The sequence below is a fragment of the Pyrus communis genome, chromosome 13 (genome assembly GCF_963583255.1).
Source record: "Pyrus communis chromosome 13, drPyrComm1.1, whole genome shotgun sequence".
NCBI lineage: Eukaryota > Viridiplantae > Streptophyta > Magnoliopsida > Rosales > Rosaceae > Pyrus > Pyrus communis.
The window spans coordinates 17,621,799-17,640,352 of NC_084815.1; the positions used below are offsets into that span (position 1 = coordinate 17,621,799).

Sequence of the window (18,554 nt, forward strand, 5' to 3'; positions counted from 1 at the left end):
AAAATAATCTGTATCCATAAAAACGTTTTTTTCATGAGGAGACATATTCTCCCCTACACACTGTTCTCTATTTTTAGTCATTTGTCGATTGGATAAATATAAAAAAAAAATCCAGGGACAAAATTAAAACAAGAGTGTGGATTTCATTTCCCGTCTTCGTGCATGAAAATTATAGTTACCTTGCTTGACGAAGGGTTTGCAGGACTGATACCATGCCTGAAGCCTTTGACTCTGCTGCCTGCATGAATTAAGTAATTAAATAAATAAATATATAATACACACACATGTAATACATTCAGAAAGAGATCTTCTCCAGATCTCTCCCTTCAAAGTCCAAGATCAAGTGATCCGGACCTTTGAAATTTGATCCAATGGCTAAAAACAGAGAAGGTAGTAAAAACTTTTAAAAGCTATAATAATTTTTTGTTGTTGGATCAAATTTTAAAGGTCCGGATCACTTAATCCTTGAGTTTTGAAGGAAAGAGATCCGTCCAATACATTCATTGTAAACCTAATTAACTGACACTCTGATAGCACTTTATATATTATATTAACATGCTCGGACCTGAAGAAATGTCGAAAAGGAGTAAGAGAATGACAACAAAGGTTTTGATATAACGATCCATGCTGAATGTGATATCTGAGGAGGAAGAGGGTTGTGCTAGCTAGCTTTTATATTGTTGGTAAAGGAGATGCATATATCGATCCAAGACTACTTTTCATGGTGCAACTGCAACTTACTGTGTAGTGGTGATCAATTTCTTTCCCAATTACAAAGTCAACCATACTAACTTCTGTTCTGTAATTATGCTCTCAACTTTTAACTAAGATGCCAAATCCGAGGTGGACTTACCCAAAAAGTTTTAACAGTTTATGGGCAGAAACAAAAGTGATTCTTGCATGCACGGCTGAACCTCCGTATTTTCTCTTGTGGCTTCTACTAGTAGGATATATTGCGTCACTCAATTAATCTATATTTTTGGTATTTATTTAAACCTTTTGTTTATTTTTACTTTTCCTTTTCACCAAGCTCCATGCAATGGGGAGGTTCCACTTGGGTTGCAAAAACTTCTGTTTTTTTTTTTTTTCTTTTTTTTTTAGGGGCTCAGCAGAATTGGGTATGAGAAATTTATTGCAAAAACTTCTGTTATTACCATGCAAATTATAATATTTGGAAAAGGACTACAACATTGTAAATGTAAATAACGATTTCACTACCAGAAATTATCAATTGTCTGACGAAAAGAACTATCTTTCATCAGGCAAAGAAACTTTACGCGATGGAATAAAAAAACTTAGTTGGGACAAAATTGGTCAACGTTTTGGTTATTTTAGAGACTTTTGGCTGACAAAAACAGTTTGACGGGCAAAGTAATCTTCATTGGGTAAATTTTGCTCCAAGGAAAAAAAAATGGTGCGTAATATGACATCTTTTGCCCGACAAACCCTTCATGTTTAATCACACAAACATATATTTAATGATTTAGGATTTCGGTTTACAGTCCATTGGGCAAAATGAAATATTTCATCAGCAAAAAGTCAGGGACATTTTGGCATATTCAATCCCTTTGGTGATTTTCACAGTCTACAAAATTAATTTCAACGGTCCAACTGTCAATGTAGTTGGTATATACTCCGAGAGGGCAGATGTTGAAAATCACTCCAGATGAAAATTTCCAAAATTAGGTAGCGAGATGAAATCATTCAACAATTAGAAACGTATCATCATGATCTGATGGTTATTTTAACTTTGATGTTGATGAACGAACCTAATCATCAATTTAAAATACTTACACCAGTGGTTACCACAAAACCTTACATTCTACGTAGTGGAAGTATAGAATAAACTCTAATTGTTTGTCAAATCTATTATTTTAACTGGATGCGCAGTCTACGAAACTAACTTCAACGATCTAGAATGTTCTACAAATCCCCGCCTAACGCCCTAGGCGCTAGGCGGTTGGTCACCACCCCGATTAATGCCCAAACGTTTGAAAATTAAAAAAGGGCATCTAGACCTGCTGAGGCACCCGCCTAGCCCGTCCAAACCTGCCTAGGCACCCGCCTAGGTTGCGACTCACTTAGAAGAAAATAGATAACTTTCATTTTGCATTTTATTTTTTTTTCAATAAATTGTAAGAGACTTGTTGAATACTTAAATAAACACACATTATATGCTTGTTCCCCATATTTTCATTATGTTCCAATACTTCATAATATATATGTCATTCTATTTTGTAGTTTTTGATGAAATTACATATATTTTAAGTATAAACAGACACTTATTTACATGAAATATAGTAGATTTACTTAAATCCGCCTAGTCCACCTAGGCGCCCTCCTAGGCCCCTCTTAGCCGCCTAAGCACTAGGCCCCAACCTGCCGCCCGACTAGCTCCTAGTGTCTTTTAGAACCTTGCGATCTAACTGTCAATGTAGTTGGTATATACTACGAGATCGCATACACCAAAAACAAACTTTCAGGAATTATGTAATGTGACGAAATTGTCACATCCCGGCCCGGGGCGAATCACTTCCCGAGCCCACTCCACCACCGTAGCACGATATTGTCCACTTTGGGCTTACCATTGCCCTGGGCCCGCTCCACCACCGTAGCACAATATTGTCCGCTTTGGGCTTACCATTCCCTCACGGTTTTGTTTTTGTGAACTCACGAGCAATCCCACGATGGGTGACCCACTGGGAAGTTGCTTGTGAGTTCCCAAAAACAAAACCGTGAGGGAATGGTAAGCCCAAAGCGGACAACATCGTGCTACGGTGGTGGAGCGGGCTCGGGAAGTGATCCGGCCCGGGCCGGGATATGACAAAATCCTTTGACGGTTAGAAACGTATTATCATGATTTAACGGCTATATGTCCTTTGGTTTTGATACTTTTTTCAAGGATGCTAATTGAAAGTAAAACCACACACTAAATTAGTTTGATCATCAAATTCAATGACTTTTAACCGTTTGAAATTAAATAAAAAAAAAAGGTAAGGAAAAAAGCTCAGGTGGATTGGGGTGGGTTCGAGGTGGGGAAAAAGGGTAGGCTACGGGTGGGAAAAAGGCTCAGGTTTAGGGTTTAGGGTGTAGGTTGGGTTGTGGGGTGGGGTGAGGTAGGGTGGGATGGGGTATGGATGAGGGGGTGGGGAAAAGGCTCAGAGAAGGGGATGGTGGGGTGGTGGGGTGGTGGGTTGCGGGGTGGGTAGGTGGTGGGTGTGGGACAAAGTGGAAGGGGGATAGGGGGATTTTGAGAAGTTTGTAGGATTCTTGTAAAATTTGTGAAATTTCAAATTATTTAATGTTTAAGAATATGCGACATTTACGAAAATTGTAGGAATATTGTGAAGTTTGTAGGAATTTGTGAAATTTGTGAAATTTGTAGGACACTAGGGAAATTCGTAGGAAATTTTAGAAATTTGTAGGAAAATAGGAACGTTTGTGAAATTTGTAGGAAAATAGGGACATTTGTGAAATTTGTAGGAAATTTTAGAAATATGCAAAATTTGTTGAAAATAAGGAAATTTGTAGGACAATTGAGAAATATGTGAAATTTGGAGGAATTTTAGATTTTTTTTTTTTTAGCAATATTAGAAATATGTAGGAATTTTAGAAATTATTGTGTATTTTCCCACAAATGTCATCATGGTTGATCACCAATGGCTGATGCTCTGCCTCTGGTTCAGGTCAGAGTGACCTAGCACCAAAGTTACTTAGTGGCAATAAGTTGGCCCATGCCGTGTCGACGACCGACCCCACTACAACTTCTTCATCAAGTCGGGTGCCCTAATCTACCAGGCGTGTTAACAGCCTAAGACGGCATGAGGCTGTGCCAACCTTCTGCTGATGTCGTTGAAGCCATTGTAGATTCGGTCACCGTGCGTCTGGAATGAGACAGAGAACTCCCAACCGAGAATAAGGTCACAGTGCAAGGGATCTGGGTTTGTCCTCGAACAGGATCACCCACATAACGCAAAACAAGATCGTGGTCGACTACAACCCATTCCATCCGCGAGCAAGCCTAAAAGTCCACAGATTATTCACTCACAACATAGGTGCCATCATCCACACTAAGTGCCCCATGCTCGGCCCTTCATTACATAAGCTATCCCTCAATGTGCAGGAGGAGATAACAACAGATCTCGGTAAGTATGAATTTTTTTTTAATATATTATTTTATTAATTTTACTTATTTAATGTATTTTTTAAACTAATACACTTTTTTTTTTTTTTTTTGTCTATTTTATGTTAACTTCTCCATCAACATGGAGTGCATGGGTATGTCCGAGTATATAAACTGAGTGTGGACTAGATGGTATAAGGAGTGGAAGTACGAGCTACACATGTACTCTCAAACTTTTGAATCTTCTGCTAAAGCTCTTAGTGATCCAAATAGGAGTGGTTGTGCGGTCATTTTCAAAGCCCTGAATTTCAGGTAATTAAGTTTCTTTTAAAATTCAAATCCAATTTTATGGTTTTTCAATTTTTTTTTAATTTAATTATTATTTTTTAATTCACAAAGAAAATCAGCGCAAAATAAGGCTAACCGAGAAGCAAAGTTGTACTTTCATCACTCTGGTTCTCGACCCCTCATTTTTTGGGTCGAGGAACAGCTTGGGAATGGCTTCTTTTTCCAGAAGTCGAGGCTTAGGGGATACACATTTCAATTATGGAAACCAGGTGGTTAACGACATTTAAGTAAGTATTTAGTTCAAGTTATAATTTCAAAATTCATTACACTTCAAAATTTTAAAATTATGATCGATAATATTAATTGGTTTCTCTTTTTTTTTTGTTGGTTTCTATGTCGCAAAATAATGACAAGTACCTCGCCAACCTCTCCCAGTAGTAACTAGACACGCCAATGAAGGAGCTGATACCTGATCCAAAAGTGTCTTTACAATTGCTTATGAACGGGGTTGGGTGATAGAAACACAAAGAGATATGCGCTTTAGGAGCGGGTCGGGTTCGAGACCTCGATGGATCTTCTTACATCTAGCTCTTATACTTCAAACGGGACGTATTCCAAACTCCAACAGCTGAAGTTGGAATTAGTGGCTTTCCGCTACCGAGAAGAAGAAACTCGGAAAGAAGAGCACCTTCAAGAAGTTGCGCACATGTGAAAAGAAGCGCAATGCTAGGGACAGAAGCTAAAGCAATACATTGTTGGGATGGTCCGGGCAATAGCAGCCTCTAACATTAGCCTCCCCAATCCTCCGAGCGATCTTCAGCCGCCACCTCATCAACCATCCAGTAGTAGTTAGTTTAGGATACTTTACATATATTTGTACGAATATTTCAGCTTAAATATAATTAAATATATTTTTTTTTTCAAACTGTGATTGTTTTCAAAATTTTATTTTGCTATAATTAAAACTAAATAACCTATTTAAGTTTAGATTTTTTTTTTAAATTAAAAAGTTTGCCCGACAAATAATTTTGTTGATGTTGTAAACATTCCTAGTTTAAGTGTGATTGTGTAAATCCTAGATTTAATTTGATTCTAGTTATCCATTCCTATTGTATCTTGTATTCCTTAGGGATGAAGGAATATCTTATCTCCTTTTACTACTATAAATAAAGGCACAATGTAGGAGGGATAACAACACACATTCTCCTACAATTCTACAAACACATCTCTCTTTCTTCTCCTTGCCGCTGGCCCTCTTTAACCTTGTCAGATAAAATAGACCACAACATGTTATCAGCATGCTCATACCGCTGCACTTAGGAGTCTGACGTTAGAGAATTTTTCTGCATCAAACCAGTTCATCCATATCATCAAGCAATCAGGTTCTTTCAAAACAACGGTTTTTATCTCGATATTTTTGCAGCCCTGATGGCATGAACATTCACCATGATGCATGACCCGACTTTACGTTTTACGAATTTTAGATTCTACATAAATTGTGTATGCATCATAATCATAATTGTTGAATTATGTGAATTTGATATTTGCCATGAATTGCATCAAATATATGTATATGCATCAAATTGAATTCAATTAACATATTCTTGTTTTGCATATGCATATAATTGAATTGAATTATATATGAATTGAAAAACAAAAAAAAACAAAAAGCAATCAGAAACCACGGCCTGGGTTCTTCGAACCCATGACCTCGAGCACTCACCCAAGCCTGCAGCTTGTGGCTGAACCTTGCCGAAGCCGAAGCCTGCAGCTTGTTACTTTTAGAATAATTAGTTGAAATTGTTAAATTAGTCTCTTTTTAACATTACTTATATAAATATGATATGTAGTTTGGTTTGATATGTTATCATTTGGGCGTTATTTAGTATGTTTTGGAATAATCATGTTATAGTAGACTTTGTATTACTTGTAGCCGAAGATGTTTTGCATGGAGAGAAAAAAAAAGATAAGCTTGGAGTACAGGTCTGACCTTTTGAAGTTTCGTCGCGTTATGGAAGAAATGAGACTTAGTGTGACAAATGCGCATCTTGAGTTAATGAATCGTACACCGTTCGGGAGGTTGTTCCAAGCGTACCATGAGAATTTGATCATTGATGGTGTTTGCAAGAAATGTGATGCGAATATTGTGTCCATATTGAAGTGCTATGACCCAGTACAAAAAGCATTTGTTTTTGGTGGAATAACTGCAACAATAACTGCCAAAGATATATCTGAGATTTTTCGGTTGCCTGATGAAGGGGAAGAGATTAACCTGAATAGTAGGAAAAGAAAAGGTGCGTTTACAGGTTTTTATGAGAGATGTCTTCACCAAATCACCGCTAAAGGTGACGTTTCAGAAGCTTGTTCATGGAATTGGTATGCATAAACTTTATGATTTGTAACTTTGCTATTTCTCTTTAGAATTATGTCAAACTCAGGGGAAGTATCATGTAGATACTTGCTTAATCTTAATGTACTCTTTTTCCCTACAATTAGGAGCATTTTTTCCACTGGGTTTTTGCTACCTAACTAGGTTTTAACTAGGCACCCACCTTGGGCTGGTCATATCCCTAATGATGTCCCGTAGACATTTCTTTTGACTTTGCATTTCTCAAACATTTTTCCTTAGACTATGGATTTTGTCCCTCTTTGGGTTTTTGCCATAGCCTTAGGGTTTTTTAGTGAGACATACTACTTATGCAAGTTCGTACCTTATCGAGAATAAGTGTTGTTCCTTAGAATCAGTGTCGATGAGTCGACTTCCTCAACTTCTACATGATGCTAAATCTACCTTGAGTATTTACAAATTCAAGGGGGAGTGTTGTAAACATTCCTAGTTTAAGTGTGATTGTGTAAATTCTAGATTAGATTTTATTCTAATTATCATTTCCTATTGTATCTTGTATTCCTTGGGGATGAAGAAATATCTTCTCTCCTTTTACTACTATAAATTAAGGCACAATGTAGGAGGGATAACAGCACGCATTCCCCTATAATTCTACAAACACATATCTCTCTCTCTCTCTCTCTCTTCTCCTTGCCGCTAGCCCTCTTTAACCTTGTCAAATAAAATAGACCACAATAGTTGAGCATTTATTCTGTGTTTTTATTTTATTTTTCCTTTAAATTAATTGCCTGACGAAATTTTTTTGTAGTGTTTGAAACTGTTATTGGCACGATCAAAAAGTCATTAAGCACTCCGCCTTAGTATTCAAATCTCCTTTGAGCACTTCTCGCGCCCTCTCTTTCTCCCTCAAGTAATGTTTGAACTCTCCTCAAATGGCTAAAATTCTCAAATTATATTTTAAAGTAAGCTAGTCTCTAACATGTCCAAAATTTAACAATTTTCATGATCATCAACAGAAGTTTCCAACATCTGAACTCATTACCAAAGCAGTTGAAGGGCTAGATTAAGTGCACCTTAATTTGGGATTAGCACTTAAAACAGAGAAAACACCATGGTTACGGTAAATGTACATTGAATCAAAGTAGCTTTGAGTAAATGTGCATTCAATCAATCATTCTATAGGTGGACTATAAATTCAAAGATTTGACTGACTGAGTGACCCCTTGCCCTGTGCTGTATGCACAATCACAAAACAGCTGAAACAGTTTGCCTTGATTTGCACTATGGGAGGCTTGGAAGCACTCTTGAAATAAGCACTTCCATATGCTTCTGTATAGTTGCATCCATGGGTGTTGCCCCCACCGACACACCCCAAACACACCCCCCCCCCCCCCCCACCCCCCAAAAAAAACAAACCAAAAAAAAAAAAAAATAGTATATGTGTGCCCTTGTTTTAGCTTGCATGCTTGCTATCTTTTCTCTTTCTTCTGTCATGGTTCACATTGTATGGTAATAAGCAGACTGCATTTCTCAAGGTCCCATTTCGGGGAGAAAAGGAATCAGGAATGACCTAAAAGCCATGGAGAGATCCGCTTCGTTTTACTTGCCATAATAAAGATATTTGAATCACTGAATGTCATCTCTCATTTTAAACTTGACCGCACAACTTTCGTCTTTCTCTTTCAAATAACTTTTAGGTGTACTAAAAAGACGATCATATGATTTTTATTATCATTCTACTCAAACTATAAAAGGTAGATTTTTTTTGTATTAAACATGTCTTTCGGCTTTGTTATATTATGTAAAATAGCACACCAACGTGATTTCTATTCGCAATAACTATTAAAATCCCTCCCCTCTTTCCCTCAGAAACTTGCACCAATCACCACACTGTTCTCTGTCGGCAGCACAATATTTGAATCAAATTCTCCATGTTTGATGATGTATCTGAAACAGAAGAGCCAACTTTTTTCTTAGCTGACTTTGTTGAGTTATTCCAATTTGGATGAAGTCACGTCTCTACAAAAGTCGGTAGCCACACCACTGTGCTATATGGATCAATGTATTCAATATGCATGCTTCTGCTGTCTGCGATAATAAAGGGCGACAACGAGATTCACGAGTCCTCCTGCTTTTTCCATCAGAATTCAGATGGCCAACACTTGTCCTAAACATATCCCCCGATAAACGGCAGTGGGTCTGGAGAATATAAACAGTCCCTATATTTTATGCACATTTGAGGACTGTTAAAGTCAATTACGCACGTGCGCGTGCAGGCGGTACTTTTGATGAAGTGATTGTTCCTGTATATATCACAAAATAAGGCACGTATGGTTACAGAATACGGCCTCATTGTAAACATCTCAAATTATTTGAAAATGACAGGCATAAAATGTGAATAACATGTTCTTAAAAATTGTGAATAAAAATGTTATAAACTCCTTTGGAGCTTATGGGGGAAACATAAACGTTTTGCACACCATTACAACTCCTAGGACGTCTAAAATCTTAAAGATACGAGATATGAGAAAAGTATATAGAGAAAATAAAGGATTATGAAAGGTGGTGGGAGAGGGGAGAGGGGAGAGAGGAGAGCGAGTTTTTTATATTCGATTTCAGTTTTCGCTTTTCTTTTCTCGTATATTTCTTCAACATCTCTCCAACCATCCTTCGTTCATTCATCCAATCAGCGGCCATTGATTCGAGCATTTTGGCCCCAACAAACAAAAAAGAGAGCACCTTCAACTCGGAAATTTCACGATGGGAATTAAAAATAACAAATACATCACTGAATATGAGCATTAGATAGAAACTAGATTTTTGTATTTTGAATTACAACAGAGCTAACGATAAGCCAACCATTCTAAAAATATGAGGAAGGCAATCATGTGTTACAAATTTACAACACAATGCAACGACTCTCTGCAGAAGAACACTACGCTTAACAGAATCATCGACAGGAAAACTGACGCATTACTACACATCTTACAACAATCGATCTGAGGTAATCACGTTATGTATGTATGCACATCAAATGCGGTGCGAAGGGTGTAAGAATATAACACTTGTTATGAATGCTGTAAGTGGTGGATGATCGGTCCCTAGCAATATGCAGAAGCCATTCCAAATTTCTTAACATCTGAAAGGCAAGTGGGAGACCGACGTGTATCAGGCATTGCATCAACTTCTAGTTTGGCTCGAAAGGCATTGCCATCGGACATTTGTCTCACAAAACGAGTAAAGTGAACCCAATTATGAAATTCGAACATGTTCTTGTCCATCCTCACAAAGTTGAACGAAAACGAGGGCTTTTCTAGACCATATGAGTAATACTTTGACATCCTTACCACCTGTTGCAAAGATTCATTGTCCAAACTGGCAGCAGAAGTTTCACCTTCCAGTGGTATATCACACACCCTAGCAGCTGAAAGCAACTGTCTGAGAAGGCCTTCCGAGCTGCTGACAGGGTTCATCTTCCTCTCTTCCTGATCTTGCAAGTCAAAACCTGAGCAGCACAAAGTAAAGCCGTACTTTGCCAACATGCGAGCAATTGGCAAGTATCCATCTCTTGTTGAAGTATTGTAATAGCCAGCTGTTAACTCTGACGGATGAGACTTAGTGCGGTAATGCCAGTGCATCCCAGCTAACTTTACTGACGTACTAGCCTCTGTACCCCGGAAAATGGTCTCAGCTTCCCTGCATATCCTTTCACCATGCAGAAGCAGCATTCCTGAGTACCATTCAAGAAAAAACGTACCATATGATGTATTCCAGGATCCATCATCACTTCTGAAGAACTCTGTCAGTTCAGGATCCTGCATTAAATTGGCAGCACCAATAGGGCCTCCATTTCCCCATTCAGGCATCCCAATCTCTCTTGCACATGCATTGAGAGACGCAAGCATATACTGGCAAGGGAGTTAAAGACAAAACAAAATCAATACAGGGGCAAATAATATGATTATCAGGAAAAATGAGTAGCAAAGACGGTCAATAGTTCATCCTCATTCAGGCAGAGGCAGAAATTCATGTATTAGCTTGTAAATGAATTCCCTCCTACCTTGTCATAGCACTGAAACTCTCCAAGCTCACGAGATCGCCAAGCCCACGTTAGCTTCTGGGTAGGGGAAGAAGGGTATCTTAATTCACCAGCAGGCCCCATCCCAACTTGAATTCCCTGCAACAAGTAAGCACTTAATTTAACTGTTGGGGATTATACCAATATGAATATAGCCTTGATGTGCTCAACTATTCACTTCACATTATCTTACTGTTATGACAACACCAAGAAAAGGTCTGAAAGTGTCTCTGAAGTTCCTCATAAAATCCGCATATGCTTGAAGTGGTGAACGTCCCCGCAGAACAGGAAGCATATCACACCCGAGAGAAAGGTACTCGACATTTCTTCTTCCTAATCTGTCAGAATATACTAAATCTGGATCTTTATCAATCTCCTCAAGTACCCACAGAGGAAGAGGAATCCTTCAATGAACAAAAGGACAAAGATTCAGCATCAGTGGGTTTTAAACTAGCTAACAGAAGATTCTTGAAAAATACAGCTAAAAAGTACTAATGGGGAAAGAATGACAGGCAATCTGAAATCTTACTGGAACAACTCAATCACTAAAACATCAGGCAATCTGAAATCGTTAATGGAACAGCTAAATCTCTAAAACATTACTCACTTCATAAGTTGTAAATGATATTCCTTGGGTACAGTACAAGGACGAAAGTAGAACATGTAAGAAGCAAATTTAGTTCAGCGAAACAGTTCAACAAAATGCCGGAAAAAGGTAAATCAGCCAACTGGTCTTACCTGCAACCTTTAAGCCTCGAGCTATATCTCAAAGTGACATGAGCTTAAATGCATCGGTGCCCAATAAGTAAATATGTGATCCCAATTACAAGGACACTCGAGGCATCTCAGAAGATCCGAAAATGAACATCACCAGGGGAATTGTTTACGATAATATAACCCTGATGTAAGTTCTTGTAACTTTCTACCTTAGATAATATATTATGCAGAAGACACAATCTATGAAGATCAAACGAAAATCGCCGTATATTTTCCTGGAACCAATGAATCCTTATAGGGTGACAAACCATTCATTTCATATTTCAATTTCAGAATTTGCAGTATACTTCCAATCCTCAAAAACACAATTGGTCAAAAGAAACAATACAATACAAAATTAATACTGTTTAATTACTGGAATTAATAAAATGGAAAATTCAAGCTTTCGATTGCAGGTCCTTATTTAAGATTCCAAACCTCATGCAGATAAAGAAAACGCAGAACCTAAAACTAATTCAACAAAGACCAATTAGTCATATAATTAAAGAATAAATTAAATTAATTGAAACCAGAGAAAACAAATACAAAACTGACCAATGAGTGTCCTCCGGCCCAGCGCCGCACTGATGAAACGCCAAGACGGCCCGAACCTTCAATCCGCAGCGTCGAGCCAGAAAGACGATCTGCAAGTAGCCTTCCCAATTGTAAAGCATGGGTCGATCCCTCTCCACCAGACCCCACCACACCTCCATGACCACGCCTTCCACTCCGGCCACGGCCAGCGCCTTAAACGACTGGACCATGGCCTTGGGCCTCCGGACAGCGCCCAGTGGCCCAACGGAGTCCACAGGCAGCGTGACGAACACTGGATATCCTCTCCGGCAGCGCTGCGGCGAGAATCCGTGGAAGAGCTCGTACTGGAGGTCGCCGTTGTCCGGCGAGACCGAGCCGCCGGCATCGGAAGACTTGGACGAGTTGAGACGAGCGGAGAGGGCGAGCCGGCGAGTTAGGGGGTGAGGTTTGGCTCGGTGAGCGCGGGAGAAAATGGAAGGGATGCGATAAAAGGGGGAGGGAAACTCGGTGCAGGTGCGGCAGAAGGAGGCGGAGAAGGTCGGAACTAGTGGAGATGCGATCGCCATTGATGGAGGCTCGCAATTGTGGTTAGGGTTTCGGGAACCGGAAAAAGGTGGTGGGTGTGGTGGTTTTGTTGGGGGAAATGAATGAGCGAGCGAGAACGTGTGACGGAAATTGCGTTTGCGGGGGTGAACGCGGGCGTAAGCGCACACACACTCCCACAGTCCACCGTCCACAGCCACAGGGCGCAACAAGGGGGAGAGAGAGAGAGAGAGAGAGACTACCAAATTATCGCATTTCCGGGGAATATGGGCTTTTGTTATTAGGCCCCTTTTGGTCTTTGCCCCCACTCAACAGTTGGGCTACGACTGGGGGACTTGTATAGAACAGATTCATCTCGTGTAGTGTATTATTTTAAAACAGAACGTCACAATAACAATCAATCCTTTTCATTTAAGTTGATCTTTGAAAGCTTAGCAAGCAAGTAGGAAGCAATTTGAGAGAGGACTTTGTAAATTCACCTACTCACTCTTGAATACATTCACACCGTACAAAATAGCAGTTTCTCCCTTGTCGATAACCGACCGTAATTTTATCCGACTACGTATATTTTCGCATGTTATACCAAATCCATAATTTCTAAACTGCTAATTTAACATAAAATTACTCACTCATCTTGTCCAGCAGTTGAAATTCTATAAACTTTCATCGAATTATGTACAGGCAGCTGCTCAATGTTCAATCACCATGGACACGATATTACCGAATACAAGATCATAAGAAGGCAACAATAAGGCAGCAGAAGACGAAAATATGAATAAAATGCATGAGATTTAACATTTGACTTGACAAATATTCCTGTGAGTACAACAATACGATTGCCATTTGACTAAAATGTATGCATGAATTTTGCCCAAAATATTCTGCGGACGTCGCCGATCCTACGTAACAAGCAAGTATACAGGACAGGACTACAAAACTCTTATCACAATTTGGCATGCGATGTAACAATGCAAATACTTTAGAACACCAAGTTCAGCTGAGGAAAGAAAAAGATATGGGGAGAGAAAATGCAGACACTTGTACAGAACTGCTCAAGGGCCCTGATTTCGGCGACTTCTGAACCAAAAACTATTACCACCATCAACTTCAGACACTTGAAACAGCCATTCTCTCGTCCCACAAAAGACAGCAGCGGCGCGGGCATGATGGGGTACTTTTTTCCTCGGACACCAGTGTACCAGCTTCTCTTTTCTATTTATCTCTTTCTGCTAAGATAGCAGAGACACAGAAGTCATCACCGCCGACTTCGTCCAATGCAATGCAAGCGAAAAATATTTAAAAAATAAGACGAAAAAACCAACTCCCCAATGCTGACTTGGTATACTGACTGACGTTGGCGCAAACGTCTCAGCCCAAATATGGTGATGACGTGACTCTCATGATATGCAATCCCAGACCCCAACTCAAGACACCCAAATGCATGTACGAATGAGAATATGCTATGCAGCAGTCGCCTCAAAAGTTAGTTGCCCGACTGATAGCAATCTTGACCCATTCTGCAGATTCCTTAATCGAAGGATCATCTGACATGAGACATTCATTTAGGAACTCTTTGGCTGACATAGATTGCATAATTAGCGGACCAACAGCACTACCCAGCGTATCAGCGAGATCCCCAAGTAGCCCAATGGCAGTCTTTATCACCAGATCATCCCTGAAAAAGCAAACAAAAAAAACATAAATAAATACCAGAAACTAATACAAAAAAAAAAAAAAACAAACAAACAATTGTAAACGAAAGTTACAGTATATGTTCCAGATGATCTTACATGTCCTTCTCTATGTATAAACTATCCAAGAACTGAAGAACATGCGGTGCATAAGGCATCAACAATTGGGTCTTTGGGGAGCCCTTAAATCCTTGCAAGATACCAGAGTACGCCTCCATAATTCCATTTCTCAATGTATTTGTGTACTCTACCATATCATCATCGACACCTGATGTATGGGCAGATAGCTCTGCGGCACTCTGAAGCATGGGCATAGCATACATCAAATACTTCTCGAAATTCTCCCCAATTGCCAAAGCTAGGTCACCAAAGCATGAAAAAATTGGGGGCTTCACAGATCGGTGCAATTGGTTGCTGGACAAATCCTTGAGGAGCTGGGTCATAATCCCATCACAATAAGGCAATACCTTATCCTCCAAAGCCCTGCATATATCCCCCACCACACCAACGGTGATGGCGCAAACCTGATAGTCCTCAAAATTCTGGAGACCCATTTCCAAATATTTATAAAACTCAGTCATGTACTTAGCAAAATCTGAGCCTGTTGAATAGACAAGAGCTCCAATGGCAAGCATGGCCTCCTCATGAGCTGTGGCACTTTTACTCGCAAACACTCTCAAGAACAAACCCATCATCTGGTCAGCATACTGCATGAAGACATATTTTGTCGGTTCAGATGACCCAAGCTTCTGTATGATGACCTGCAAGCAACCACAAAGAAGGCCTTGTAATTCATTCTGCTTCTCCCTCTCATCAGCTGAAAGCTTTTGCGCCTCAAGTGTCTGGTGGAGTTCCATCATGATGACAGGAATTAACTGCATCACCAATGGAGCAGTCTCATCAGTGGAACATCTTACTACTTCATTCAGAGCCTCATAAGCTGCAGTTCGCAAGCGGGATTCTCCAGCATCTTCTCGGTGAGTGACATCTAGAAGGGCTCGGGCAATATCCTGGAAAAAGGGAGTCAGAGGAGAGGAAGAAGGTCCTGCATCCTCAAAACCCTGGGCAAGAAAATAGAGTGCACCACAAGCTTTCTCAGCTACATTTGGAACATCTTTCATGCTCTGAAGAAGAACTGTGATAATCTGTTGGCAATTCGCTTGGGTTATTATGGGTGTCTCCAAAGTTGACCCATGAAGAAATTCAAATATTCTTCCAAGAGTCCAACCAGTAGTGTCCTTTACATGGTTATTTGGATCATTCGTCAAAGCATTTAGCATGAAAGTCAGAGCAACATTAACTAGAGGCATGAGCTTTTCAGGGGATGGACCTTCCAAAATAGAACCAAATGCGTATGTGGCTGCCTCCCTCTGCCTCCAATTTGGCTTTGTAATATTCTCCTCAATAAATGGCATTACCAGTGGAACAATATCGTCTCCAACTGTTCGTGCTACCAAGCCCAAGCAAGTTCCACCAGCCATTGCAACATTCCAGGCCACTTCATCCTGATCTTGATCCTCTTCTTGCTTAAGAAGAGTCTCCAATAGTAAAGGAATTAGAGCAGGAAGTGCTTGCTTGATAAAGTAAAAGCATGGAATAGAAGAATCCCCCGTAAAATCACCCCCATATTCTTCTAATATGTCAATCTCCTCATCACAGATTGAACTCCAAAACTCAATGGCTTGAAGTGCAACAGGTTCCTCATCTTCCTTCACAGCCTTAGCAGTGATGCTAAATATATCTTGTATATACGGAGCCAACTTCTCGTAATATGTTGAAGAAATAGAAACCAAACACTCAAAGGCTGCCTGTCGAATCTTCACTTCAGGGGAAAGAGTAGCCTCACATACAACTCTCACTATATAGTCACGCTCCATATCATTTGAGAAATTTGCCTGAGCAAAACCTAAAGCATTATGCAAAGCTCTTGTGGCTGCAAGCCTGACATCATTGTTAGTCTCAGTAGAGTTCATGCCCTGAACTACAGCAGTAAGCATTTTATTCACTTGATCTTGCTCTACAGCATCTGGGGATACTTCCTCGCATATGTACCCAAGAGTTTCAAGAGTTGCCTGTCTGGTATGAGCTGGAAGTTGATTATTATTCGATAATAGAGCTTCTATCAGTTCAGGCCACTGTTTAAGTGGCAACTCAATCCCGGCAAGCTTTGCAACAACTTGAGATGCAGTTGACCGAGCATCATGGGCAGGAGAAGAAAGGGTCTTCAACAAACAGGCTTTGATCTGGGCCTTCACAGATGGGTCTAAGGACAACCATCTTTGTCCGAGCTCAAACTTCCTATGTTGTTCTTTGGCATCCAAAGCATTCTTGAGGATCAAGCCCGCTAGTTTACGACTCTCAACAGGCTTCTCATCATTGGCCAATTCTCCAGCAAGAGAGAGCAAGAAACTTGGAAGATTTTGTTCTTGAAACTGTCTGAGGCTATCTTCGGCATGCTTGCGTACATTCCCATCAACTGCTTGTGCATTTATAAGAATTTGGGTAACCTCCATCGCCATTTGAATCTGAAACCAATAATCCAATTAAATTATTAATGTTACCAAAACAAATTGTAATCACACATGCATTAACATATGCACTAAGTCGAACTGAACTTCGTAAAGTTCTATAAATACATCTTATAAATCACAATTTAGGGAGGAGGCAGATGCACTAACCAAGTAGCACTACACATAATGGAACTCTTTACATAAACCATTTTTGTTATATAAAGACAAAAAGGCATTTAAGGCCTATCAACCAACAAATCATCTCGTCTACGATTCAACTAGCAGTTCAAATCATACAAATACAAATATCAAACACATAGAGGTATCAGGACAACTCATAGGAACAGAGGTTGAAGAGGGAGGGTATCAGGACATTGGGAACACAGAAACTCTGTGATAGAAAAAATCCTAATAATCCAAAATAGATCACAAAGTGTCCCACAGCTTATTTATCAGAACTATTACCACGTGACAGATAATATATGGGACGATAATCATCGATACCCAATTAACTTATGCATCCATTAATCACCTCTACTCACAACAATTAGAAAGAACAACCCCCTTCATTAATTCCTCATAAAACCCTAGTTTTGCCAAGAGAAAAAATAAACACAACTAACAACTTATCAAGCATAACATTTCTCCTTGTTACCTATTCCGAAAATGTTTCCAACTTAGCAGAAATGAAACTAGAAATAACAGTATAGAGTGCAAACTGAGTCGGGAGAACTATCAAAACACTAGAAGCAATTAGATATCCAAAATTATGGACGCATTCACTTTCCCAAACATAATTTAAATGGATCAGTCACAAAACAGTTAAAAAAAATACTAATTCCAAGATCAAAATTAACAGAATAAGCAGAAAACAGTTTCAAATCTTGATTAAAGATATCATATCCGAGCGAGAAAACTGGAATCAGAACACACAAAAGTGCCAGTAAACATACACAAAAGAAAGGATCGAAATTCGAACACACTATCCCCCTCCACTAATCCTCATAAAACCCTAGTTTCGCTAACCGAAACGAAAACACAACGAACAATTTATCAAGCATATCATTTCTCCTTGCTAACGTTCTGAAATCGCTTTCCAACTAAGCGGAATCGAAACTACTAATAGCAGCATACGGTGGACACTGAGTACGAATACTACCAAAACCCTACAAACAATCGGAAATTCAAAATTATCGGCTCCTCCACTTTCCCAAACAAAATTTGAATTTCAAACACAAAACAGTTACAAAATTTACTGGTCCTAACACAAAAAATTAACATAATAAGCAGTAAACTAATCCAAATCTCGGATCAAAGATTTCAGATCAGAGCGAGAAAACTGGAATCGGAAAACGAAGAACTGCCAGTAAATGTTACACAAAATGGAGGATCGAAATTCGAACTTACTCCGAGTTGGTGGGTGGACTCGGTGACAGAGGGAGTGAGTGATCAATCCCAGTCGAAGACCGAGTTGACGGAAGAAGAAGAAGAGCAGAAGCGGCGACTCTGAAAACCCTAGCAGAGTGTGGGAACGAAAGCTAATATGCCGATACTGTAAAAGCTGGGATTTGCAAAAAAACCCAGCGATATCTTAATTTTTATATATTTTCTCCAAGGTGTCCACGCGGAGTCTTCGGCGAGTGGGAGCGTGTGGTTAAAGGTGGAAGGGGAATTGGAGATGGTT

At 39.6% G+C, this 18,554-nt stretch overlaps 2 protein-coding genes across 2 annotated transcripts; both read right to left on the bottom strand.

Moving 5' to 3' along the window:
* Window positions 1–9,561: 9,561 nt before the first annotated feature.
* LOC137713249 (beta-amylase 1, chloroplastic-like) lies at window positions 9,562–12,898 on the bottom strand. The gene is made up of 4 exons (XM_068452541.1): window positions 12,148–12,898; window positions 11,030–11,240; window positions 10,819–10,935; window positions 9,562–10,666 (listed from the first exon to the last, which is right to left on the bottom strand). Exons 1-4 carry the CDS (start codon window positions 12,690–12,692, stop codon window positions 9,860–9,862), a joined length of 1,680 nt encoding a protein of 559 aa, XP_068308642.1. The 5' UTR covers window positions 12,693–12,898; the 3' UTR covers window positions 9,562–9,859.
* Window positions 12,899–13,441: 543 nt separating this feature from the next.
* On the bottom strand, window positions 13,442–18,425 carry LOC137712701 (importin subunit beta-1-like). Its single transcript, XM_068451835.1, has 3 exons — window positions 18,278–18,425; window positions 14,460–16,885; window positions 13,442–14,344 (listed from the first exon to the last, which is right to left on the bottom strand). Exons 2-3 carry the CDS (start codon window positions 16,877–16,879, stop codon window positions 14,146–14,148), a joined length of 2,619 nt encoding a protein of 872 aa, XP_068307936.1. The 5' UTR covers window positions 16,880–16,885; window positions 18,278–18,425; the 3' UTR covers window positions 13,442–14,145.
* Window positions 18,426–18,554: the final 129 nt, after the last annotated feature.

What these genes read in the sequence shown, in the direction of transcription:
- LOC137712701 (XM_068451835.1), bottom strand. Translation starts at nt 16,879, where the DNA reads ATGGCGATGGAGGTTACCCAAATTCTTATAAATGCACAAGCAGTTGAT. An exon ending in TTATACATAGAGAAGGACAT is followed by an intron (nt 14,345 to 14,459) that starts GTAAGATCATCT and finishes TTGCTTTTTCAG; the next exon opens with GGATGATCTGGTGATAAAGA.
- LOC137713249 (XM_068452541.1), bottom strand. Translation starts at nt 12,692, where the DNA reads ATGGCGATCGCATCTCCACTAGTTCCGACCTTCTCCGCCTCCTTCTGC. An exon ending in GGGCCGGAGGACACTCATTG is followed by an intron (nt 11,241 to 12,147) that starts GTCAGTTTTGTA and finishes TGTTCATTGAAG; the next exon opens with GATTCCTCTTCCTCTGTGGG. An exon ending in AGTTTCAGTGCTATGACAAG is followed by an intron (nt 10,667 to 10,818) that starts GTAGGAGGGAAT and finishes CTCCCTTGCCAG; the next exon opens with TATATGCTTGCGTCTCTCAA.